We start from the raw sequence: 25932 nt of genomic DNA, 5'->3' as shown, positions 1-25932 counted from the left end.
AACCCTCAGCAGCTTAATTAGTACTGGAATTGTAACTGGGGAAAAAAAAAGAAAAAAAAAAGAAAGAAAAAAACCCCACAACAGTAGTAGTTCAGCAAACATCAGAATGAGCTGCAGGTTTTATTTCTCAATCACATCGGGTTTGTGCAGGTGTATAGACTCACCTACCTCAAACACCAAGGCAGGTGTCAGAAAAGCAGTGGGTCAAGAGCCTTTATCCTGAGTTACTAATTATCAGGTCAAATAGCAGTGCAAGAAAGTGCTTGCTGATGACCTAGACTGATCACTTAGAAGGAGCACTGAAAAAGTACCTAGCACAGGTTTTACAATTCACTTCCAGTTGACCACACTGAAATAATGTACTCTGGAAAAGCCTGTTCAATGGCCAAATATATTCAATAGTGTTCAGCAGACAAAGCTCCCTTCATGGCATTGAGCTGTGTGGTGCAATTGATACACTAGAAGGAAGAGATGCCATCCAGAGATCTGGAAAGACTTGAAAAGTAGACCCACAAGAACCTAATGAGGTTCAACAAGGCCAAGTGCAACGTGTTGCATTTGGATCGGTGCAATCCCAGATATGAATACAGATTGGGAGCACTCTCGGAGAGCAGCCCTGTGGAAAAGAACTTTCATCCTGGTGGACGAAAAGCTGGACAGCAGTATGCACTAGCAGCCCAGAAGGGCAACTGTATCCTGGGCTGCAAAAAAAAGAGGGGTGGTCAGCAGGGAGAGGGAAGGGATTGGGGATTGTCTCCCTCTACTCTGCCCTTGTGAAGCCCCATCTGCAGCACTATGTCCAGGCCTGGGCCTCCAGCACAAGGAAGACGCAGAGCTGTTGGAGCAGGTCAGAAGAAGGGCCACAAAGATTATCAGAGGGCTGGAATACCTCTCCTATGAAGGCAGGTTGAGAGAGCTGGAGAAGGCTGTGAGGAGACCTTGCTGTGGCCTTCTAGTACTTCAAGGGAGCTTATAAACAGGAAGGAGACCAACTTTTTACACGGACAGATAGTGACAGGACAAAGGGGAACAGCTTTAAAGAAGGGAAGTTCAGGTTAGATGATAAGAAATTCTTTACTCAAAGGGTAGTGAGGCCCTGGCACAGTCTGCCCATAGAAGCTGTGGGTGCCCCATCCCTGGAGGTGCTCCAGGCCAGGTTGGATGGGGCCCTGGGCAGCCTGAGCTAGTGGGGGGCAGCCCTGCCCATGGCAGGGAGGTGGAACTGGATGACCTTTAGAAGACCTTTAAACTCCCAACCTAAACTATTCTAATGATTCTGTGCCCTTCTGACTCACAAACTTATTTCGTGACTGTGGCCCAGCACACCTGAAGGGGTCAGATATACCACTTACCTCCCCCATGCCACATCCCCCTTCAGAATGGATAGGCATTGTCCTGGGACCTGGAGTTTGACCTGCCTTCTGCCTGATTACAGCCCTCTACCAGATCTGCTTGTCAGCAGGCCCCCAGGCTGACGCATGAAGGAGCAGTGCACTTTGCATATTCTGAAAGGAAGAAATCAACCCAGCTTGGTTCATTCAAAAGCTTTAGGAGCTGGTTCTGGAGAAGCCAGACAACTTTAGCTGCAATCTGAATACCACTCTGTGGAAGCTGTCTGGCATTCCCAAACTGCTAATTACAGTCTCCCTGATGCATAGGTTATATGGGGATTTCTCCTACCAAGGTATCAGCTACTTTCTTCCTACTCACACTACACTGTCTGAAAGCTAACTCAAGGCTCTGAGCAACAGTGATGGAAGAGCCAAACATCTGAGAAAAAGACATAGAATGCATGATCCAGTAAACAGTGAGTGCTACTGACCTCTCTGTAACATTCCAAACTGTCAGCATTAAGGACCTGAAACTGCATTATGTGTTATCTTTCCAGGCAGCATGATACCAAATTCAATGCAAAAGCTATATCTCATTGGCTATCTACAGGTCTCAAGTATTCTCACACAATGAAGGTAAACCTTTCCCTAGAAAGTAATTACAGATACGCAAACAAAAGACAGATTAAAATGAGCTGATTCAATGAAAAGTTGTTTTATGCGTACTACACTTTTCCTAAAAATAGCTTCTGGAGCTCTTCCTGAGATTGAGATTTCCCCTGTCAAGGGTTTACACTCAGAATTCACAATATGATCCCTCCTTTCCCTCTCTCTCATTCATTCTCAAGCAAAACTAGTAAATCTACAACAAATATCCAAAATCGGCCTCTGAGCAGGTTCAGTTCTAATTTTCAAATGCACATCTCTTAAAAATGTACCTCCTTGAAGTCATGATGGCCTATATTGTGGTTAAGATCCACTACAGTCTTTAAAATCAATTCAGTGAAAATAACAGCAGCCAAACAGTGCATGTTTCTTACTGAAGGCTTTAAAATGGGCAACCTACCAAGTTGGCAGAAGTAGCTAGCCAAGCACTGAAACCAACATTTTGTTTCAGTAAACTGATATTTTCCCCATTTTGTCATGAAACTGGACGTTATTTTTCATTCCAATTTGCCCAGTTTGGCTTTGGGCAGCTCCAAAACATATCCTTGGAGTGTTCCATTTTCTAGCTGATTTTTTTTTGGAAGAAAGAGTTAGTTCAATTCAAAAGCAAAACATAACATTGCCTCCGTCTAATAGGCATGGAATAATGCAAAACTCCCTTTTCCCTCATGTTAAATGCATGTAGTGTATTTAACAGTCTTGTTTAGCTCATAGTACTTTCAAATGATGCAATTTGCTGCATTTTTTAAGTGGAATCCTACTTTCATGTATGAGGTAAACTTAGGGTGAAGGTGTCCTGCATGAATCCCGAGGAGCTAGTCTCAGCACTGGCGTAGGCGTTAAGTGTGGAAGAAAACTGCATATCTCAGGCAAAGGGAGAAATGCCAATTAAACACATCTGCCCTCCTGGAGAAGAAAGAAGTGTAGGTAATGCAGCAAGGGACCTGGGCACAAGTATACAGCATCGAAGGCAGGGAGAAGGATTTTGTATGAGCCTGACACTGAGAAATATGGACCACAAAGAGACAAAGAATGCTGACCAGAAGTGATATCACTCTAAATAGAGAGAGAAACTCAGAGCAAGGAGAAGAAAATCTAAAGGGAGCAGGTTAAAATCAAGACTTGAAACAGGAGAGGAAGAGAGAAGCCTTGCATACAATGAGAAGTCAAAGTCATACATGCAATAATAAGGTACAGAAAGCAAAGGGAAATCTATACATCCATGTGCAAAGATGACCTCTGCTGGGACAAGTCTAAAGAGCATTGGTTTTCAGTATCACCAGCTATATTCTATAATCCTGGGTAACTCAGATCCTGTCTGCAAACCAACTATGTGTGGTTTCTCAGCATTTTCACAGTAATAGCTGAAAAAAAAATAATCCATAAACAGTTTTTAAATGCAGTTGTGTAGTTTATTTTCAAGACATGAATGGTGGCCTAAAGGCAAGACAGAAAAAAATGTGACAAAGCAAATGGAAACAGGCTAGGACCTAAAACTGGAGCCTGAATACTCCAAATTGGAGATGAATGCCCACAGCAAATGAGCAGTCTTGTTCCAGTTATCACTCTTAAAATGTGTATTAAAACCTGCCATATGATTTCTCTTGCATCACTGTCTCATGAAGAGACCGACCAGGAGCCAGATCTGTGTCGGGAACCAGAGAGACATGAAAATCCAGAGCTGGTCATCAGAAAGCTCAAAAACACTAAGCTCAAGCTAAAAGAGGTTTATGTAAAGTCACAAAAGATGTCAAGTTGTAACACTTTACCTCTCTAACTTATTGTATCTTGCCATGAGCCCGCAGAAGAAGCAATATCTTCAGTTCCAAACAAGCACACTCTCAATCAGGGGTTTAAAAATCCTCACAGGGATGAATTCTGTAGTTCATTGGACTTCTCCTTGCCAGTGGTGACCTTTAAGCAGCAAAAAAATTCTGTGGGATCCCTTTAACACCCAGACCTGTTATCTGTTTGTTCGTTTTTTAAAAAAGAAGAAGAAAAGAAAGAAAAACTATAAATCTATGACCAAGCACAATGGAAACGCTCAAGTGTCATACAAAAAATATCACAGCAAGCTATCTGTACATCAAGAGTCTCTTGTTTTAAGAAGAGCCAAAAAAGAGTCATTACATGGAGTTCTTCAGAATCCTTTAGCATTAAGATCTTTAAGATTATTAAGCACTAGTCATTATTTTTGGTAATTTACACATTATCAGTGACCGTTACACATGGTACCAGTTTACCCAAACAAGTCATAGTAATTTTTAAATGGCTTTGCCCATGGAAGACAAATGTGAGTTTGGAAAAGACCAATTCTCTTTTATAGGAAAGGAGATGAAAAAGGTTCATAATGACCTTTGGATATTTAACTATCTTGTGGCCTCCTAAACTCTGCTGCTTGAGAGATGCACTAGTTCTCAGCCATAGGAAATCTCTTCCAAGCACTGCTTTCCATTAATAGGACTCAGATCCCAGATTACAGCCCATCTGTCCTGGAACGTGTCTTCATCTATTGCCAAACTGATAACACAGTCTAATTTTTTTTCCATTTCCCTCACTAACAGCCCTCCCCATTTATGCTACAGTCAACTTCCAGGGAACAATAGCAACTGCAGTTGTAGAGCAGATGGACTGAAAAATGAAGACAGAAAAATGCTTTGGATTCAAGCACCTTGGAACAAAATATGGCTTGTTAATTATTTAAAATGTAGAGCCCACTTCTAACTTAAAAAAACACCTCAATAGCTGGGGGAGTGGAATGCAATGTTTTGCCCTGGTGAGTGTAAGCATTTGATTTTTAAAGGACCAAACTGTGATGTAAATATTCATATATACTGTCCTAACTTAAAGTTGAGAATTTTCAAAACTGAAGAAACTGTAGTAAGAAATAGGAGCAACACATATTTCCTTACAGTATATTACAGAACATGCTATATAAACAGCCAAACATAGGAGCAGCAGAGGTCTGATTTACAGAAAGATCTCAAATCCCATCACCTTGAAGATCTCTCCTGCTTGAGGCTCCTTGGCGAGGGTGGCCTCATCCAACCCGTCGTAGGCAGACGTCACGTACATCTCTGCGTAGTCCTTTCCTCCGAAGCAGCAGGAGGTGATCCTCGAAGTTGGCAGCCTCACAGTTTGGATCCTTTTTCCTGGGAAAAATATGAGACAGCTTCCAATTCCCTTTTTCCAGGGAGGGTACAAATGTGAAATTACTGTGAGTGATGCACTGCCCTCCTGATGGAACCCATTAGGCAGTGATCTCCCCCGGAGGGGCCCTTGGACAGGCTGTCCCACAAGCAGGGCTCCTCTAGGGCAGGCCTCACCTGTCTCTGGATCGACACGGATCACTCTTCCACCATCAATGCAGGCCACCCAGAGCTTCCCCTCTGCATCAATGCACATCCCATCGGGCATCCGCTCCTCCTCCTCCAAGTGGTACACGAGTCTGGGGCAGGCTGCAGGAAAGGCACAAGGCTCACTAGGGGTGTCATGTTGTGAGCAACACACCCCTGTGTTTAAATATCAGCAATTCTCTCTCTCTCAGGAGAAGATCAAGAGCTGCACTTATTTTGAGGGCCAGCAAAGCCCCCCATTTTGATTAGGCCCAGGTACCACATGGGCTATGGCATAGGCACCACACCAAACATGTAGGCAGTGGCACAAGATCATTGGGATTTCATATTCTGGGGAAAAATGCTCCATGAAATCTTTTATAGAAATCCTTTCTCCTAAAATTTAGACAGCAAAGAAAGCAGCAATCTGTGTAATTGCAATTATTTTGTATGATTTTCACCTGCGATTACACAAAGTCACACTGACTAGAGCACAAGGGATGGCAGTTCAGCTGTTCTAACTCCCGTGGAGCATAACAGGTTGATACAGACCAAAAATACTGCACAGAGTTTTGAATGAGGTTCTATCACTTGAGCTCATATTTGAATTTCCTTTCTGCATAAAAAAGATTCGCCTAGAAAATGGCTTCATGTGAAATGTATCCAACATCTTCAGATAACTTTACCTTCAGAAATGAGATACCTCAGTAGCAATGATAATTTGTTTTTTAAAATATGTTTCTGCGACATAATTGAATGCTAATTCTGCATTCACGTTTAAGGCGTGGATACAGTTGAGGCACTCCAGTAGATGGCAGTCGAGAATAAACAGCACCCTTGCTAGCATAAACTAATTCGCTGGATAAATGGCATCATCCCTGCAGCTCCTTGGGGACAGCTCTAAACACAAGATATCTATCAGCTGAAAGTGCCAAAGTGAAAGAACTGTCAAAAGACAGTTCACCAAATTTTGCACCTGCAGTGTAACCAAATGTGAGAAAAATCAGTTAGCCTGCTAAGAAGCTGTAACCATGAAATACGGGATATGTCAGATAAACCACAACATATCACACCCCCTGATCATACCACAGCAAGAGCAATAACACTACTTGTGACCAAATCCAGAAAAAGCATGCATACCAATCTTCCCAGTGCACACATCATAGCTGAAGGCATGCACAGCATATGCCAGGCTGTCAATGTGAAAGAAGGTCCTGTGGTCCAGGGACCAGTCCAGGCCGTTGGAGATGTCCACTTGGTCTAACTGTTTTATTACTGATAGGTCAGGGAAAAGAGTGTAGAGAGCCCCCTGCCGTCTCGCTCGGACCCCCGGTGCTGTCTCCTCAGCCATTGTACCTGAAATGAAAGCAGAAGCGTTGGGTAGGATGGAAAAGCTTGGTCAGAAGCCTCCTTTAACTTTTAATAAGTCCTAGAAACAGATATGGTTGTCACACTCCTCTTTAAGCTTTCATGTCTTCAGCTATGGACATTGAATGCTCTCGTGCAATAGTATATATTTCCCAGGCTGCCTCAAATAGTGAGAACATCTACAACCCAAGGTAACAATCAGAGACAAAGCAGCTGAACTCTGGAGACATTGTGAGGATGGAGAGTTTGTAGAAATGGACCGGGAGAGGTCCCTATACACCAGAGGGTGGTAAAGGCCATGCAGGAAACAGCAGGATGGTGGAAGAGAAAAATCCTCCTTCATGGCAGTGAGAGTGGGGCAAACTGAGTGCTGTCAGAGTGGTGAGACAGAGGAGCTGTCCTGGGGAGGTGCCCACGGCCAATGGCAGAACAAGTTTCTGCATCACTCTGTGCTTCCAGTCTTAGGCAGCAAGACCGAGAAGAAAGCCACAAGACAGCAAGGGCTGAGGTTTCGCTTACAGCCTTCAACAAAAGAAAAATATGCAGGCAAGTGTCATATGCTCTTGTGTTTTTTTTCTTCTTTGTTTGTTTTTGTTTTTTGTTGTTTTGTTTTCTTTGTAGGCCACTTATATTATTTAAATGCACCGTGACCTCAAATTATAGGTGCTGTAAATCACACGACTACCTCAGAAAACAGTAATGAATAACAGAGTTGAGATTTTTTTCTTAATCACATTATTCTTCAGTGTTGTGCTTGTTATTTAGTTCTGATTCACTCTTTTCTAAAGAGAGAGCTCTGCAATGAAGAATGGTAAATATTGTAGGAGAGTTTACGTTTTCTTTCAGCTGCGACAATCTGTTTCTGTTGGCCTCGTATCTTGCAAGATTTCTGAGTTACTTTTACAACATTTGGCCATACCTGCTGTTGAAATCATCAATCCACTCTGCACAGCTAGAAACAGGTGTACAAAGCAGATTTTCTTTAAAGCAGATTTTCTTTAACTTCTCTCCTGTTCTCAGTCTTACATCCAGTGAACCACTGAAGCACAACCAGGAGCCAAAGGTATTTGCTGATTTTAGCAAATATGAAAGAAGACGCCACGGCTGGCTGGCAGATAAAGCATGGGGCCATTTTCTCTCCTGTCAGCTGCTCTCTGCTCACACTGTGGATGTCTGTGCGTGGGAGAACAAGCACAGGGGCACCCTGGCTGCACTGCAACCAGTGGCAGCCAAAGGCTTTCTGCCAGCATCGTTTCCCACAGGCTGACCACGTGCTGCAGATGTTGGGGAAATGCCATCCGTCAAGTAGAAGCAGAGCCTTCCTGCCTGACAGCCCTCGTGGGCAGCCCCTGCCCTCATCTAGATCAAAGGATTCAGGATTGCATGTCCTCCTCTGCTGGGTGATTGGAGGCTGAAGCAGCAGCTGAGCACAGCACTCACAAGATCACTCCAACTAGCGACAGTGGTTTTTGTGGGGAACTCAACAAAAGAGTTGACGTGGAATAAAATGTGCTACATAAAACACACCATCATTGGTTCCTCTTTGCTCCAGAGGAAAATTCTGCTAGGAACTTACCAGCAAAAAACCTCCCCTTTGGATCCACTTTGCCATCATTGAACCTGTTGCTGGGTTTATCCTGCTCAAGCTCGAGGATGGTGGTGACCTCCTGGGTGTCCCAGTCCAGAAAGGCAAACCTGGTCCCCAGGGTGATGACATAGCCCCCACATTGCCGCAGGGCCACGGAGCTGACGCGGGCATCTGTGGGCAACAGCAAGCACAAAACAACGGGCAGCTCTGGGCCCACCAGTGGCCCTGACCTCCCCCACCTCTCCAGGGGCATCCCTGGCCCCAAAAAGGCCCAGCTGATGCAAACAGAGCAAAAGCCATCTCCACATCCTCCAAATATCCCCACCTTCAGGGCATGCACAGCCCTTAGGACCATACCTTTCCCTCTGCAGACACAGAGGAGACTCCTGAGACAAGTGAATACCCATGAGGGTGGTACCCTTACCCACAGACACGCACTGCACCTCACGGCTGACCGTGCTCCAGCGGCAGATTTTCTGGGCATTAATGTCAACGTAGATGAGCGCGTTCTCCCGTTCTTCCCAGACCGGGCACTCTCCCATCCGGTTCTTCTCCTTCACAACAGATTCAATTCTGATGGAGGAGGACATGACCCTGAGGGGAAGAGTTGGTAACTGATTTAATGCAAAGCTCTCGCGGCCTGCATTTTTCATACCGACAATGCTTCGAAACGGAATCTGTGATTGGCAAAGGCCCTCAAATCCCACACAGTGGAGTAATATAGGAGGCTCCTGTGACATTTCCGTGGTCTCTGGTTTTATCCTACCTGCTCTGGTTTGAGCAATCGCCTCCTTTATGCAGCTATTGCAAAACAGAGGGGGCCTTGGCTCCCACGATCAACGCTGGCGGAGGTGCTGCTGCTGCACCCACCCGTCAGAGATGAGAGATGTGCCCTGGGAGCCGGCCAGCCCCTGACACAACGCTCTTCCTATAGCCTACTATTGTTTTGCAGGCATTGTTTCCCAGCAGGTGAGCTGAGGATAAGATGTGCTGATAATTAATTAGCACTAATACGCTTTGAAGAGGAAAGAGCTGGCAATCACCATGAGTGAAAATGCCCACGTTTGGGAGCTGGGGACCATTCATGCTCTCTGGTCCCAAGGTGAGGCCAAGACAACTGGTTTTGCCCTAGAATATATCCTTCTCTCAACAGAAACAGTGTCCGAAGAAGATGCTGAGAGTGCAAGGCCAACATACAGGCTAAGATGCAATTTTGTATGTACACATTAAGGTATGGGGTGGTAGTTATTTGCCTTCACTAGTTCTTTACCCAACTGCCATGTCCCGATGCCTTCTGTGTACAATATATACAGAGCATCTCTTGTTCTCAGCTTTGACACCAGACTCCACTGGAGAAAGATGCAGGCAACACTGTGTCTCAAGTACAAACTCAAATACACTGTGAGCTGCCAGAAAAAAAAGAACCTCCTGAAATCCCGTTTTGTGCGGCACCTCACAGCTGCTGGCCACAGCAATAACACATCAGCAATGAGTGTGCAGGAAAAAATAAAAGTTCCAGGTGGAAACCACCAAATCCTGACATATTCTCCCCAAAAGAAATACAAGAGGATAAAAATGCCCTGGACACCCTGGCTGTATCCCCTCTGCAGAACGTTATAAGCATTTCAGCCTCCTGAACCCCTTACGAGAGTGAGTGGCTGACAGGTGTCTCTGATTCATCTTCCGAGTTAAACTGCCTGAGCTGTCTGAGCTGGGAGGCTGTACATGCTATTTCCTCTTAGGAATGAAAAACTAATGTCAAAACCTCCACTTGAAAATGAAAAACTAAGCCAATACAAGTCAACAAGGAGCCTCACAAGGCTCCTTGGCTGTTCTTCTCCCCCCCCTACCAGCACACATCATTTCCTTTTTAATTTCAAGCCAAAGCTCAGCCCAAGACGACAGACAGCTGATGCTTTAATGCAGGTACAGCGCAACAGCAGCTGTGTATGGCGAGGAGTTGTAAGCATCATATTGTCTGGGCCAAGCTGCTGAGTGCTTCCATCAAGCTGTAGGGCACCAATGCGAAACTCCGTGGGTAATCAAAACAACACACCTGCAGAGGAAAGGATTGCAGGACTGGGGCTGATGTCTCTTTTCCAGCATGAAACTGGCTGCTGATTAACTGTGAGTAAGAGCTGATGCTATCAGCAGTGGGCAGGCAGCCGGCCGTGCTTTCCATGCAGTCAGCAGGTGAGGCATGAGCTGAGCAGCACAACATACAACGGGAAAAGTCCTTGCTCAGTGTTTTCTTGTGTCATGAGAGCAGGAGAGGTAGAGAAACACTGCACCACATATGTGACCCTGGGCTAGCCCAGTCTTCCCACATTTCACAGAATCACAGAATTGTAGGGGTTGGAAGGGACCTCTAGTGATCATTGAGTCCAACCCCTCTGCCAAAGCAGCTCTCTACACCAGGTTGCACAGGTTAGGGGCAAAAAAGTATTTCAATTGACAAAAAAGTTGTGTCGAGGTGGCTTTCTGGACTTAATTTCTTCTCTTCTCTGGCACTAGCCTTTTTTTGGTCTATGGAGGTGCAGGTGGGTGAGTGCCTCTTCCCACCCAGTCCTGCCCTGCAGAGGGAGGGTGGTCCTGCGTGGAGATAGGAGTTGGACTTGATGAGCCTTATAGGTCCAGTCCAACTTGGGATATTCTATGATAACAATGTGAGGAGCAGACAGGCACATAGCATGGACAGAGCCCAGCTGGGGCACAGCCAGGGCCACCCACAGCATCCTAGCCCCTGGCAGGAGCCTGTCCTGAACCAGCACATGGAAACGATGCATTTCCTTACCCATGACAAGAACTTAACAAATACTTCAAGTTAATGTTCGTATTATTCACCCAGATAAGCAGATAACTGAGTTACACCACAGCAATCATCTTTTCAAGCCCAGAGCTCAAAACTTCAGAGCCCTAAGCCAGAGACCAGCTCTAACATTCCTCACCAAAGCCAGTAGTACTCCCAGCCCCAGCTCCTGCCATGCTCTCAGAAGCTGAGGACAAGTCCCAGGCTGCTCTAACATTGCAGCGCAGCACAGACCTTCCACCTCTACCACAGGATCATAGAATTAAGGTTGGAAAAGAGTTCAGTGATCATCCAGCCTAAGTACCAGTCCATCACCACCATGCCCACTAACCATGTCCCTCAGTGGCACATCCACACCATCCTGCGGACGGTGACTTCACCAGCTCCCTGGGCAGCCTGTGCCAGTGCCTCACCATTCCTTCAGAAAAGGAAGTCTTCCCAATATCTACCTTGAAGCACTTCTCACTTTGCTCTGTACTCACTTTCTTTCCACATAAAATTATACCTTTGAAGAAGATTTCATGTAGAATGATAGACATAGATACTCTTCCCACTAGCAGTTCTTTCCTAAAGGAATTTTAGTGGAGAAAACCACATTCCCAGCTCAGCTCTTTTGTCCTGATGACTCAACCTTCCCCATCACACACACACAAAAAATAGTCATGCAAAGGGAGGAACTTTTGCCTGGCCACAGCAACAAACTAATTGTGCACACTGCTTGGGTGCAACTGGGGGCTCCTGCTGTCCAGGGACCCCCAGGACCACAGCACTGAGGACATCCTCATGCCATCCCAGACCCAATATGCTCACTGATGCACCTGGACCCCAACAGAGTGCTACCCTCAGCCCATTCTGCACCATCTCTTTGGTGTCTTTCTGGCTCCTACCCCACCAGCTCCTCATCTACCACTATGGCAAGTATTGTATCTCCCAGCCCAGTGCACCATTTTGACGCCCCCAGTGCCTGCCTTCCCACACGCCATCTCAGAGGCTTTGTGGATTCTGGGCGCAAGCAGTGCAAACCTACAGCAACCCCCGCTGCACACTTCCATCTGTCTCTAACTTCTTTGGTTTGCAAAGCATGAATGTAGAGCAAAGTTGGCCATGCACCCCTGTACCTGTGTCTGGGGCTCCCTGCTCCCTGGCAGCGCTTCCTGCTGGGCTCTGACCCTGCTGCTCTGCTCCTCTGCTGCTTCTTATAGGCCCCAGCTCTTCCCAACAGTGCAGCTGGGGGAGTGTAGCGAGGCACAAGCACACCATGCATATTAATGCAGTATTTAAATACTGCTATTTCTCTCGTGTTACCTACAGGCATGCACTCAGACAACAGCACTGAATTTGTGACTGCGACTATGCAAGTGTTCAGCAAATCCGTCGCCCTTCTCCTTTTTTCACCAGTCCCTGAATTACCCTTGTGTAGCTTCTCCTTAGAGTACAGTCCAACTTTACTCTGCCTGGAAGCCTTGCTTTGCATATAATTTGACCATCTTAACATCTTTCTTCAGCCAGACAGCCCCCTCCTGCAGCCAGCAGCGCTGTCCTGGTGACAAGTGACATGGTTAGAGCTTGTGAAAGTACGGTCACTAACATACTTGAGACAGGCACAGCTGTAGCCACTCACCCCAGCAATAGTCCACTCAATGGCGTTGTCCAAAAACCAAGGGATGCCTTCTCTCCTCGAGGGTTCACTCTTCTGTAGGACTCTTCTGTTGGTCCCTTCCCCACCTTCAGCTGGGATGAGCTGCAGCTCGCCGGGCACGCAGCGCTGCCTGCTTTTGTTCTGGTGCAGCTCTTTTGCCTGCAAAGGATTGTTTGAGATTTCCCCAGCTTGGTCTGGAATAAATACGCTTCACCTATGACTATAGATTTTGGTCACGAGGATGAAAAACCCCTCAGGGCACAGCAGCTGCTCCTCCTGATAGTTTCTCCTGTCATTGGGCTCTTGCTCAACCCTACATGAAATCAAGTAAGTGCCATTAATAAGGCAGGGACTGAACAAAAGCCAGGAAGCCTTCTCCATGGAGGAAGCCAGCAGGTGGGAGGGAAAGGCTGGGCAGCAGCAGCCACTCGGACCATTTGAAGGGCCCACGCTCTGTCAGGGAGCTGAGTTCCAGTTCCCAGGGTGCTGGAGGCAGCTCTGGCTTTGGCACTGGGACAGTCCCACAGGGTTTTGGCAATGTGGTAAGTTCAGCTCTGCTGGCAAAGTGGGCTCTTCCTCACCACTCAGTGCCTGTGAAACCAACAGGAGGAAGCACAACTGGTGATCTTGTGGAAGGGAGAGCTTGCATTTCTTCCTAGAATCACTAGGTAAGTTTCCCGTGCCTGCCCACCCCCCAGAGCTGTGGGCACAGACGTGTGTGTCCAAGGGGCCTGCCTGCAGTCACCCACACGTGGTGCAGAGGAGGAGGGGTTCTGGTCTGTGTCTCCTGGTGCCTCTCAGCTAGCGATGACAAACCCAAACCAAGTGGACCTCTCACACCTGAACAAATCAGTGCTGTCACCTCTCTCATACACATAAAGCAAATTGCAAATGAGATAGGAGAATAAACCATAAAAAGAGGTTGCAACAAATTCTTTCATTAGGGAATAAAGTTACAATATCCAATAGTTTATTAGGGTGAGAATCTTTTACTACAACAAAATACACCATCAGATATTTCAATTTTAAAATATTCCACATATTTCATTAGCTTTTCATCCTTTCCTGATGAGATACTGTAATTGCGTTATGGTTTCAAGGCAAAAGATGCTGAACACCCAGATAAGACCTTCTGACTTGTCTTGTTTAAGTCAGTTCTCTTGAATCCATTCCGAAGAGCGTGCATCTAACCCGCAAATGGATATGGTGGGATTCCTTTCACCCCAAGCCCAGTGATCTACAGAAAAAAAACAGGGGAGGCGGGGAGGAGGAAGGGAAGGGAAGGGAAATGCAGTAAGTCACCACTACCAAACACTCTTCTTTCACAATCAGACTTGCGTTAATTTAGGAAAAGATGGCATCCAACCCGACATACTACTGTCTGGTGCATCCAGCAGCTTCTCACAGGCTGGAATTTCAACCCACACTCTTTACACACTAAGCAATCACAGGGCAGAGGCCTCCCCTCAGTCCACCGTCCATTCCCCAAAAGCCTCTTCTCAGAGGCTGCCAAGCTTTAGTTCTGTAACTCCCAATGTAGCTTTTGATATGCACCTATACAGAAGTGCAGGGTCTTAAAAATACAATCCTCAGGTGACGTGTTTTTTAAAGAGAGAATTTAGTTAGAACTGTCTAGAGAGTAAATAAAAGCAGGTGTTTTTATCTGCCATTGTTTAGGGCACAAAACATCTTCCTGTAATAGACAGAAAACTCCCCCCTGGGAGGGGAGCAGTAAAAAGAGGTGAGGGCATAGGAAATTTGCATCATCAGCTACAATATGCCACGTATTACAGGGCCCGCAGGATGCTTCCTGACACATTTTATTTGTTAGTACGGATGTCACAGGGAACAAATTTCAAATGAAAACATATTTTCAAATCTCTGAATACATCTTAAGTTTCCCCTCCTGCAACAGGAACCAAAAATGTGAACTTAGCATGTATGAACGACATTCTAACAACCACCCTCCTCCTGCTTCCCACCACTCCAACTGTTCTGTTGTCTAAGTGTTAGGGCCTTCTGAAATGAAAGGAAAAAGAATCATTCACCTTGAAAACCCCACCAGCCTGTGGCTGCCGTGAAAGCCACTCTCTATCCATCCCGTCGCTGGCAGAAGTCACATACATCTCTGAAAAATCCTTTCCTCCAAAGCAGCAGGAAGTTGTCTTGTCAACAGGAAGTTTCACTGTCTGGATTCTTTTTCCTGGAGAAAAGCATGCATGCTGTTTCTCGTTTGCCTACTTACAGCAAGAAATTTAAACAAATTATTGCAAATAAGCCCCGTGGAGCCAGGTGCTCCACAGAAGCAAACAGGGATGCCCTGGGAGGTCCCACGCTGCGTTTCAGCACACGGATGGACACCAGGACAGAGAAGGCAGGCTTCTGTCAGCCACGCTGCTGCTGACCAGGTGTTATTTGACAAGTTTCAATCTCAGTTATCACAAACGAATCGCGACCCAAATCCCAAATTAGAGCACGTCCTCTAATTAAATGCTAACATGCATAGTGCAGACATCCACATCTGAGCTCATCATCTAGGCTGCCATATAGGCAATGGAAATGGGATTTAATTCCTCCCTAAAACAGGTCACATGAAACCCGCCCCAGACCTGCTGACTTCCCTGTTTTAACTACAAAGGAAGCCCGGAGCAAGCAGAGCTCGTGCAGCTCTCGCTACACCACCACCGCCTGAAGTTAAGGAAGGTTAATTCCTAGAAGATTTTCCTGAAATTTTAATAACCTTTCAAATAAAGCTTGCATAAAATAGAGATCATGGGACACATCTGAAGTTTACAAAAAACTGAGGGCTACCATAAATAATATAACGCATTTATTATGTCAAGAAATAACTACCATCCTAATGAAATAAGTAAACAGATTCCCTCTGGTGTTAATCAGAAGACTGCTGAGACACTTCAAAGCAGATTTTTCTACAACTCCTCCAAATTCTGGGCAATACAATAATGGCTTGCAGCCACTATGCCTGTTTTGTTTACCTACAACTGACTTTCTCTTTCTAGAAATATACTGAAGCACATGAACCTCTTATAAAAGACGTGATTTCCCTGGCTCTTTAGTTATGTGAGCACAAGGTTCAGTCCCCATACAGCAACACTGTTCAGTGATGTGTTGGAACAGCAGAATAGCAACCTCAATATTGGGATCTCTACAAAAGAAAGAAATGGAAAGCTGGGTTTGCTGAACACCTGTGAGAAGCTTTTGGTCAGCTTCAGAGTAGGGTAACGTTTCCCAGGGTGTGTTTACCAAAGCACTTTGTCTTAATTATGTCCTCTAAAACCTTTTGCCTCACCCAACAAGCTGTGCTTTGGTCTTCTGCAATGCAGTACCAGCATTGCAAAGAACTGACAGAAGAACATGCTGAATGGCTTCATCTGTTCCACAATACAGAGCAGGGCATAGGCACTGTGAAAAAGATGTAGCTACAGGTGTCCCTGTTCACTGCTGGAGATTTGGACTAGATGACCATCAAAGGTCCCTTCCAATTCCAAGGATTCTGTGATTCTCTGTTTATTAATCCATTGGTACAGTTCTGCCACAATTTTGGCTCAGGTGCACCTGGTTGGGGTTGCTGCTCCCCAGGGACAGTCAGGGCTCTGTTCTGGTGTGAGAAGACAGATTGTTCAAGAAGCGTTTAGATGAGGTGCTAAGGGATTTGATTTAGTAGTTGGGTAGGGATAGTGATAGGAGGATGGTTGGACTAGATGATCTTGTAGGTCCTTTACAACCTTATGAACCTATGAACCAATTGGTTGTACAGTATAAGTTACAATATGGCATCTGGCCCACAACTAAGAGATCCACTTTACCTGCTTGCACGAATGTAACTCATATATCCAAAACTTGGGACTGAGAGGGATGTGCTTTTGCTTTGCTAAATCCCCTTGCACAAGAGCTGGATACTTTTCTATTGTCTTGCTTTCATTTCCAAAATAAATGAAAGAAAATAGCAAGCCAACAGTGGTGAAAGAACCTCTTGTATGAAATAGACAGGGAAGTTTTGACGCTGGGATTCCTGCGGTTGCATAACAAGCTTCTTTGACACTGACCCACAGTGATCAGAGTGAAAATCAAAAATAAACGTTAAAAAAATAAAAATCATAATCAGTGTATTGGTGCTTGAGTTATGCACAAATGTGGTTACTCCTTTTTTTCCCTGAGAAAAGCAGATTTATCTAAATATATAGAAAACTGGGTGAGAAGGAGCCCTGTCTGCTGCCTGGGAATGACGAGGACCAAAACGAGTTCCAAGACAACGATCCTGCCAACTGGCTCCAGCAGCACTTAGTGGTTACTCAGTCAGCTGGAAGTGGAGGGATTACATGGCTACATGGGTTATGTGGCATCCTGTAAAACACTCTAGAGGCCACCCTAAAAAACTGTCTGAGCAAAAAGGAGGGGCAAAGGCATTCAGATGAGATGTGAGAAAATCTGCATGTGGCTGCTCTGAAATCCACCTGAAAGAAGTATTTTTCTATGTTTCGTACATGTAGATGAGAAAAACCTTAACAAATCTTTTGAAGACTCTGTACAATCAAGGGATATAAAAAATGATCAGTGAGGAAGAACTGGAAAATAACTAATTCACAATTAAAAGGCATGGTTTCACAAAACCAGGTCACAAAGTGACTGGAAGGTAAGACAAGAGTTGGCACACACACAAAAGTTAGACATCCCCTCTGAGGCCTTTGGAAAGCCAGTGGGATCTGTCATCACAGCCTTTTCCCAGTACATCCTGAATCCAAGGGCAGCAGCTACCTAGGCTAAAAAAGCCTCAACCTGAAAACCTGTTTCACCTTGAACCTCAGAACCTACATTTAGAAAAGATCCTAAACCAGCAAGTTTTCTTGCCCAGATCTGCTGGGATCTCCCAGCTGGAGCTTTGTCCTCCCGAGGTTGTTTCCTGCAGGACAGGAGGAAGTCCCACAGGTTGTCAAAGCCTTGGATGGGTATAAATAAAAAGGAGAAAGGACAAGGCCACCCAAGCTTCAGTTAAGAGACTCTGGAGTGCAGGGGGCCAGGGGGGTCACACGTGTCAGGGTCTGCAGCATGCTGCAGAACAGGCCCACAGCAAGGGATGCTGGCATCCCTGAGTCTGCAGCCCCACAGAACCCCCTGACTTCTGTTAGAGCAGGACCAGTGCAGCAGATTCTGCACTACATTATGCGAACCTGTTCTGTCTGAGATCTGTCAAAAACAAGTTCCCATTCTCACCGGCTGGCCCCCTGCAGACAGCGTGGTCAAATCTTTCTCAAGTGCTTTATAAGAGCCTATACCCAGACAAAATCATGCCTGGCAGACCACCAAAGATGAAATGGGAGTAGCAACACATGGCAGGCTCAGACAATGGGCACACCCAAGACATTACTGTGGGAGTGATAAAATGCTGTGGGATTCATTAAATATTTTTTATGACTTCAGTTGCAAAATTTATCATGTAAATAACATTCAACAATTAAAAAAAAAAGATGTTGATGGAATCAGTGTCATGTGAAACTTGTATTAACTTTAGCAGGGTGCCCAAAACAAAACACCATATTAAAAAAAGCAAGACAAAAAATTGTCTTAAATCACCACGGCCATTTCCTGGCTTTTCAATAATTTTCCACATCACTTATTATCAGTAAGGTGAATACTGATATTTATTTGGGAGGATGTGAGAGGATGGTAAATCTTTAGTGGATGCATGGGTGCCTAGCTATCACCCACCCACCCAGGGTGATAACATGGATGAGTTGCCCTCTAAGTTGGAGTACCATGACTGGGGGGGCCACTGACTTTCCATTTCTGGCCACTGAAACTGTAAGGAATTATTTGTTAACAGCTGAATGTTCCGAAGTCTATGGGGCCTGACAGGCAGTGGGCTTCAAAGTGCTGAAGGAGATAGCACATTATAGCTGACAGCTCTCAGTGTATCTACCAAGGATGGCAGGAGCCTGGTGAGATCCCCGCTGACAGGAAGCTAGGTGATGTTACACCCAGGTACAAGAAGGGTATAAAAGAAGATGTACAAAACTACAGAGCTGTTAGCCTAAACACAGTGCCCAGAAAAATTACAGAGATTGTTTTGGGTGCTATAAAAAGGCATTTGAAGAACAAAGCTATTATCGGGCATAATCCACATGAGTTCATCGAGGGAAAGTCCTGTCTTAATGATTTGATATCTTTATATAATAAGGTCTGCCGCTTGGTGGATGTAATCTTTCTTGATTCTAGTGATGGTCTTCACAGGTTCCTTTCAACTGATGTAATTATTCTCATGTTCTATTCAAGTGTTCTGTTTTCACTCAAACAATTCACACGTGTAACAGAAATTCCTCCCTGCATCCTTACCTTTTCCAAAGCAACAGAGGCTGGGAACAATGAAAACGTATTTACAAAGCTAACTTCTAGGAGCAATAACAGACAATTGTTATAAAAATGTTAAAAAAAAAAAGAACAGTTGTACCATTTCTGTGTTGAGGGGAGAAGAAACACTCTCACTCCTTTTCTTCTCTTTTTCAATGCAGACTTTGGAAGGACTCACCTGTCTCAGGATCGAGGCGAATCACTCTCCCACCATTGTAGCATGCTACCCAGAGTTTGCCTTCTGTATCAATGCACATCCCATCAGGAATGCTCTCCTCTTTTTCCAGTTTGTATACGCTTCTACGGTTGCCTGCAGGGTGGAAGAAATAACAAAACTAAGAGGTGCTCTCTTCTGGTGTATCACTCGTGCTCCATATTTAGAATATAAATTAATGATTTCATATATGTATTCAGAACATGAACTACATATTCTAAAAGTAGACTGAATTCTTTCAAGTACGGTTTGCTTCCAGTTGGAGAACTGGAGGTTTCCAAACAGACTGCTGAAGCATGCCACTTAGTGTTACAACACAAAACTGACCTTCAGCTACTTAAACTGAGAGTTTATATAAACAGAGTTAGGAAAAGCAGTAAGTTCAAAGGCACACTGTCAACTTGAAAACAAATAATTCTATCTGAACTTCTATCCACTGTTATTAAAGAAAATTAAACCCAACTTTCCAACACTGTTTATTTTATGCTCTGACAACTTCAATGTTTCTCATATGTTGCAATGCTTTTAATGAGTTTCCTTTGTGCTCCTAGGGATTATCAGATTGCCCACAGAATAATAAGCCAGGGGAAGGAGGGAGAAGCACCTCATTTCCTAAAGAAAAAAATAAACTGTAAACCAAAAACCCAGTAAAGACATCAGGACAAGATGCTACACCTAAAATGACTTTTCAAATGTTTTAAAATTAACATTTCAAATTGACAGGGCTCTTTTAAGGCAAAATCCTGCAGTTTGTGTTTTCAAAAGCAATTTCTTAGTCCAAGTCACTGAAATTTTTCTTTTGCCCAAGTTTGTAGGAACCCTTATGGGCTTGTTTTGTTCTGTTTTAAAAGAAGACTTTTGAGTTACTGATTTCCAGTTGTTGCTAAGCTCTGCCTGCTTGGGATTTAAAAAACAAAATAGTATGAAAAGGAAGTCTAGAGAAGCCTAGCAGCAGTTTTGAAAAGCTAGCCTCGTGCAGCCACAGCAACTTAAGCATACAAGGAACACTGCCCTTTTTATGCATGAAGATCAGATACACATCGTGTTTAGTAACAGGAGTCCCAATTACTACTCAAACTCCATCGTGCAATTGAAATATTGTATAATGTTAGCAACTGCCTCTGGTTTGTTTGAGATATGAACCTGTGGGGGCACAGATGACTTTTAATACGGCCTCTGCTGCTTTCTTCTAAGGAGGATTCTGATGAAGTACACCCAAAGCTTAAAACATAATCCATCTTCTTGGTAATAACCAGAATGAAAACTAACACCACGATCTTTAGGCACAAATGATTATTTTAAAATACCACAGTTCATACCAATTTTTCCAGTTTGGAGGTCATAATCAAAGGCATCCACTGAGTAGGACAAGCTGTCAATGTAAAAGAAGGTTTTGTGATCCAGCGACCAGTCCAGCCCGTTGGAAATGTCCACCTGATCAAAGTGCTTCACTACAGAGTGGTCAGGGTAGAGTGTGTACAGGGAACCCTGGTGTCTCTCCAGCTCTGCGGGTCGAATCTCTTCGGCCATTGTACCTGTGCAGGGCCACAGGGCAGAAAGCAGGTTCAGAGGGAATGAAGAGGTTTTGGTGGCAGCCCCTCGCTGAGATGGTGCCCACACTGCCAGGAGGAGAAGGGAGCAGTGGAAGGGCTTCAGAAATTCAGGGAAGAACCAAAGAGAAAGGCAGATTTCAGAAGTGCTAGCATCTAGCAGAAGACAAACAAAGCCTCTGTTTTGTCTGCTCAACTGTGTCAGAAATGGCACGCAGTGTGACTTCTGAAAAATGCTTTACTTAGTCATTCAAAAATAAAGAAAGGTGCTGGCAACACTTAATTTCCAACATATCTTAACATTTTGTATTGAAGAAACATTGGAAATAGTTTCCTCTTCCCTCAGAAACTGTCTGAAAAAAATGAATCTTATCTTTGTGGCTCTACGCTGTCAGCTGACAGCAGTTCTTGAGAGGATGGGGAAAAGCAGGCTAAGGTAAACCTGAGGACCCAATTGCACAGCAGGTGCACAGAGCAGTGCTTTTAAAGCCAGGAGAGAACCAGGGATGGCTGAGGCAGGAAAATACCTCTGTCTGTCATTGTCTCATCCCTGCTCAGAGCACACTGCTCAGGGCCAACGTCAGTCTGGTCTTCAGTATCTCCACAGATAGAGACAGCACAATCATTGTGGGAAACCTGTTCCACTGACTGACAGATGACAAGCAACACAGCTCTCTTACATTTACACAGAATTTCCTTGATGTCAGTCTACAACCTCTTGTCCTGAGTACCACTGAGCAGAATCCAGCTCCATCTCCTTTACCAGCACCCCACCAGGTTCTGACAGCCATTGGTAAGATCCCCATGAGCCTTTTCCTTTCTATGCCCCAGTATTTCCATTGGGACTTTGCCAGCATTCAAGCTAAGCACACCAACAGTGAAGAGATGAGGTGTCTAAAACTAGGCAAGCCTTGAATACAAAATGAATCCTGATAAGGTGGCAGCCAGGTGATCCAAATGCATTCCTAAATGGCATTGAACTCTACTGGAAGACAAAAAAAAATCTTACCTATAAACTACATATAAAAAATATATGTGAACTACGCAGTTTGTATTAATATATATACATTGGCTATGAACTAACACTGCTTCTCCAAGTGAGTGCTGCATGCTGACAGTAAAACCACAGAGGAGAAGCAGGGCAAGCACTGAGCAGCATCAGAAAGGAACCGGGTGCAGCATACCTGCAAAATACCTCCCTGCAGGATCTATTTTCCCATCATTGAATCGGTTGTTTGCTTTATCTCTGTCCACCTGAGCAATGGTGGTTACCAACTGCTCTTTCCATTTCAAAGCAGCAAACCTGGTTCCCAGCGTGATGACATAATCCCCTGACTTCCGAAGAGCCACAGAGCTCACGGGAGCATCTAGAAACACAAAAAGAGGAATGTGCCAGTAATGGCAGATTAGTATACACTAATTAAATAATAAACAATAAACAAACAAATAAATGAAGAAATGAGTGTGAAGATAGTATCTCTGTAAAAGCCTTCAATCAGAAGAGCAACTTCAAACAAAACAATAAAATGCAAGATAGGATTTAACACAAAAGGCTTTAGGAATATGCATGGGACTGATCGCCAACTCTCTTAACTAAAACATCTGCTGCATTTATAGCTTTGTATAGTTTCACCAATGCTTACAACTACTGTAAGCCATCAGTGCTGCAAAAAGATTTAGAATCATAGAATGGCCTGCATTGAAAAAGGACCTCAAAGATCATCTAGTTTCAACCCCTCTGCTGTGGGCAGGGTCACCATCCACTATAGCAGGCTGCCCAGAGCTACATCCAGCCTGGCCTTGAATGCCTCCAGGGATGGGGCACCCACAACCTCTCTGGGCAACCTGTTCCAGTGTGTCACCACCCTCTGAGTGAAAAACTTGCTCCTCACGTCTAAACTAAATCTCCCATCTTGGCCATTCTCTATTGTCCTATCACTATCAACCCATGTAAACAGTCATTCCTGAAGGCCACAATGAGGTCTCCCAAGAGCCTTCCCTTCTCCAGCTAAACAAGCCCAGTTCCCTCAACCTTTCCTCATAGGAGAGGTGCTCCAGCCCTCTGATAATCTTTGTTGCCCTCCTCTGGACCCATTCCAGGAGCTTTGCATCTTTCTTTCTGTGCTGGGAGCCCCAGACTTGGATTCAGTACTCCAGATGGGGTCTCACAAGAGCTGAGTATAGGGGCACAATCACCTCCCTCTCTCCGCTGGCCACCCCTTTTTTAATGCAGCCCAGGATATAATTGGCCTTCTGGGCTGCAAGTGCACACTGCTGCCTCACGTGCAGCTTCTCGTACACCAGGACCTCCAAGTCCTTTTCCACAGGGCTGCTCTCTGGGTGTTCTTCCCCCAGTCTGTATAAAACCTGGGACTGTCCTGGCCTAAGTACAACACCTTGCACTTGGCTTTGTTCAGCCTCATGAGGTTCACGTGGGCCCACTTCTCCAGGTCCCTCTGGAAAGGAGCTGCTCTCTGCTGGCTGCCAGCCTGTGGTACCCTTTTTCTTTGCAGCCCTACCAGGGGCACCACCACACAAGGAACACAATGCAGGTGCTGCCCAGCTGCACATGTGCTGATGTATGGGGAACGGGGAGCAAAACAAGGGCACAGCTTCAGGGTGCAGACTGATCCAGACACCCCAATGCTTTCCAGACCCTTTGCTTTCCCCATGGTACTGTGGCCTCTATTTGCAAAGAGGGCACATGCATCTTTTCATGTGGCCCAATGCACTGAACCAGGGCTGCCAGGAGCTCTGTTGGGCCCTGCTGAGGATGAACACGTGCAGCACATGCAGCATTGTATCAACATGCCATGGAGAAGGGTTACAGTGCCACCAGCCCCAAAACTCTGAGCAGCAGCACTCATTTCAGGTTCAGCTTGGTTAACTGCCTCACTCGGATGTGTGAGCACACTGCTGAAGCTGAAGGTGGCCCTGGCTCAGCTATGATGAAAAGTGGGTGCTGCTATCTCCTTCCTGACAAAGCACTGCAGGAGAAAGGGTTCAGCAGGCTGGAAAGATGGAGCAGCCACCATACTGCTCTGCATAAACACAGCATAAGTGACCAAACCAGTCCTCACAGTTGGCCACAGCAGCCACAGCTTTGCTGAGGAGCATCCAAAGGAACTGCCCTTCTCTGGGACACTATTCTACACTGCACAGGAAAGCAGTGAGGTCATTGCAGCGTTCTGCATGAGGAGCAAGAAATGGCATCTGAAGCTGCTGCTAACCACGGGGCTACCGTAATTCTCTGTGAGCTTCAGTAACGCATCATTTCTCTCTCATTTTCTGTTTGAGACATCAACCTACTATTTTAACCATGTGGCACTCTCAGAGTGTTCTTTTTTTCCTGTCTATGAATTGTGGTTTCCTTAAAGTCTATGGCTTCAAATGGTTCCAAACTGTAAGAGATTGGGATTGGGGTATAAGGAAGAAAGGGTTTTTTTTTTTCATGATAAGGGTGGTGAGCCACTGGAACAGCTAGTCCAGAGAGGTGGTAGATGCCTCAACCATTCAAGGTCAAGCTGGACGGGGCTGTGAGCAACCTGATGGAGCTGTAGGTGTCCCAGTTCATTGCAGGGTGGTTGGACTAGATGGCCTTTAAGGGACCCTTCCAACTCCATCACCTCTGTGATTCGACAGTTACTGCTCCCATGCAGCCTGAGCCAGGGATGCTGAGGGTGCCAGGTAAGGGGAAGGGAGGTGGGAAACAGTGCTTCCAAATCAGTGTCATGCCTCTTCTCATCTCAAAACTGGTAGCTACGCTGATATTAGGGGCACAAAGTCCAGATCAATGCACTGTGAGGCGATGGGTGGGCAAGTCAAGAGACGTTACTGCATGTGAGACAGCACTTAAAACCCGAGTTAAACTACATCAGGAGCTGCCTTGCGACAGACGTTCACAAGATCACTTCCAGAAGTTAATGCACAACGTCGTTTATCAGCGCTAGCAACGCCTCTCCTCTTCTGGAACAAAGGCCTAAATCACGGAGAACAACCAACCGCTCATCCCCGAGCACCGGGCGCCTCCTTACCCACGGGGACCGCCTGCACCCGCCCGGAGGCCGCGTCCCAGCGGCACACCTTCCTGCCCGTGATGTCCACGTACAGCAGCGAGCCCTCCTTCTCGTCCCACACCGGGGACTCCCCGAGCCTGTAGCGGTCGCTCGCGACGCACTCGATCGTAACAGACGACATGCCTGAGTTGGGGGGGGGGGGAAGCACAGCTATCCGCACCTACGGCCGCTCGCACGCCGTCCCGCACAGCGAAGCCGACGTCGGCGTTGCGAGTTCAGCCTGGAAAAAGAAAGGAAGAGAAGGAGGGCTCCTACCTGCAGCCGGCCTGCACCGCCGCGCCCGACGCCGCCGCCGCCGCTCTTATACGGCGGGGGGAGGCGGCCACGCGAGCCGGGGGCCGAGGGGCAGCGTCGCGGGGCCGGGCCTGGCCCGCAGCCCTCCCCCGGCACAACGCGGGGTCACGCAGCCGGGGCACGGTCTGAGCTCGGGGTCGTGCGGCTTCACTCGCACCTCGCTTCTCCCGCCGCTGCTGGGTGCCGCTCGGCCACCGAAGAAGTCAGGCTTTTTATTTTCCATGCTTGCATAGCGTTACACAACCTTTGCGGCCTCGTTCTCTTTCTGCCCTCGCGTGCTGCTGTGCTACGCGCAGCGGGATTTCAGCTCGGACCTGAGGCAAGTTTATTACTGACTGCCAGCACAGAAAACAAACATCCAGGGAAAGAAAAAAAAAAAAAGAAGTGACGCATTAGCTCCGGGTTTTATACATTTCACAAGGAAAGTTTAAGAAAAAAAAAAAAAGAAATGACAAAAAATCGTTAAGAATCGTAGAATCATTGAGGCTGGAAAAGAGCTCTGAGGTCCCGTAGCGCAGCCACCAGCCCACATCCACTGAGCACGTCCCTCAGTGCCACATCCACGCGGTTCTCGAGCACCTCCAGGGACAGTGACTGCACCCCCTCCGCAGGCAGCCTGTGCCACTGCCTCACTGCTCCTTAGGAGAAGAAACTTTTCTCACTATCCAAACTGAACCTCCCCTGGCACAGCCTGAG

The 25932-nt window shown here is 46.0% G+C and overlaps 2 protein-coding genes across 2 annotated transcripts; both read right to left on the bottom strand.

Moving 5' to 3' along the window:
- Positions 1-3407: 3407 nt before the first annotated feature.
- On the bottom strand, positions 3408-8878 carry LOC136053185 (regucalcin-like). The gene is made up of 6 exons (XM_065743882.1): positions 8713-8878; positions 8277-8459; positions 6473-6688; positions 5324-5455; positions 4995-5149; positions 3408-3964 (listed from the first exon to the last, which is right to left on the bottom strand). Exons 1-6 carry the CDS (start codon positions 8876-8878, stop codon positions 3914-3916), a joined length of 903 nt encoding a protein of 300 aa, XP_065599954.1. The 3' UTR covers positions 3408-3913.
- Positions 8879-13668: 4790 nt separating this feature from the next.
- On the bottom strand, positions 13669-25085 carry LOC136051682 (regucalcin). Its single transcript, XM_065741237.1, has 6 exons — positions 24901-25085; positions 22051-22233; positions 20636-20851; positions 19281-19412; positions 14785-14939; positions 13669-13973 (listed from the first exon to the last, which is right to left on the bottom strand). The coding sequence occupies exons 1-6, from the start codon at positions 25061-25063 to the stop codon at positions 13923-13925; spliced, it is 900 nt and encodes a 299-aa protein (XP_065597309.1). The 5' UTR covers positions 25064-25085; the 3' UTR covers positions 13669-13922.
- Between the last annotated feature and the right edge of the window lie 847 nt (positions 25086-25932).

Source organism: Cyrtonyx montezumae, unplaced genomic scaffold (genome assembly GCF_038088225.1).
Source record: "Cyrtonyx montezumae isolate F1298 unplaced genomic scaffold, pur_monq_1.0 scaffold_3, whole genome shotgun sequence".
Classification (NCBI taxonomy): Eukaryota; Metazoa; Chordata; class Aves; order Galliformes; family Odontophoridae; genus Cyrtonyx; species Cyrtonyx montezumae.
The sequence above is the reverse complement of the archived record's forward strand: the minus strand, read 5'-3'. Positions and strand labels throughout refer to the sequence as shown.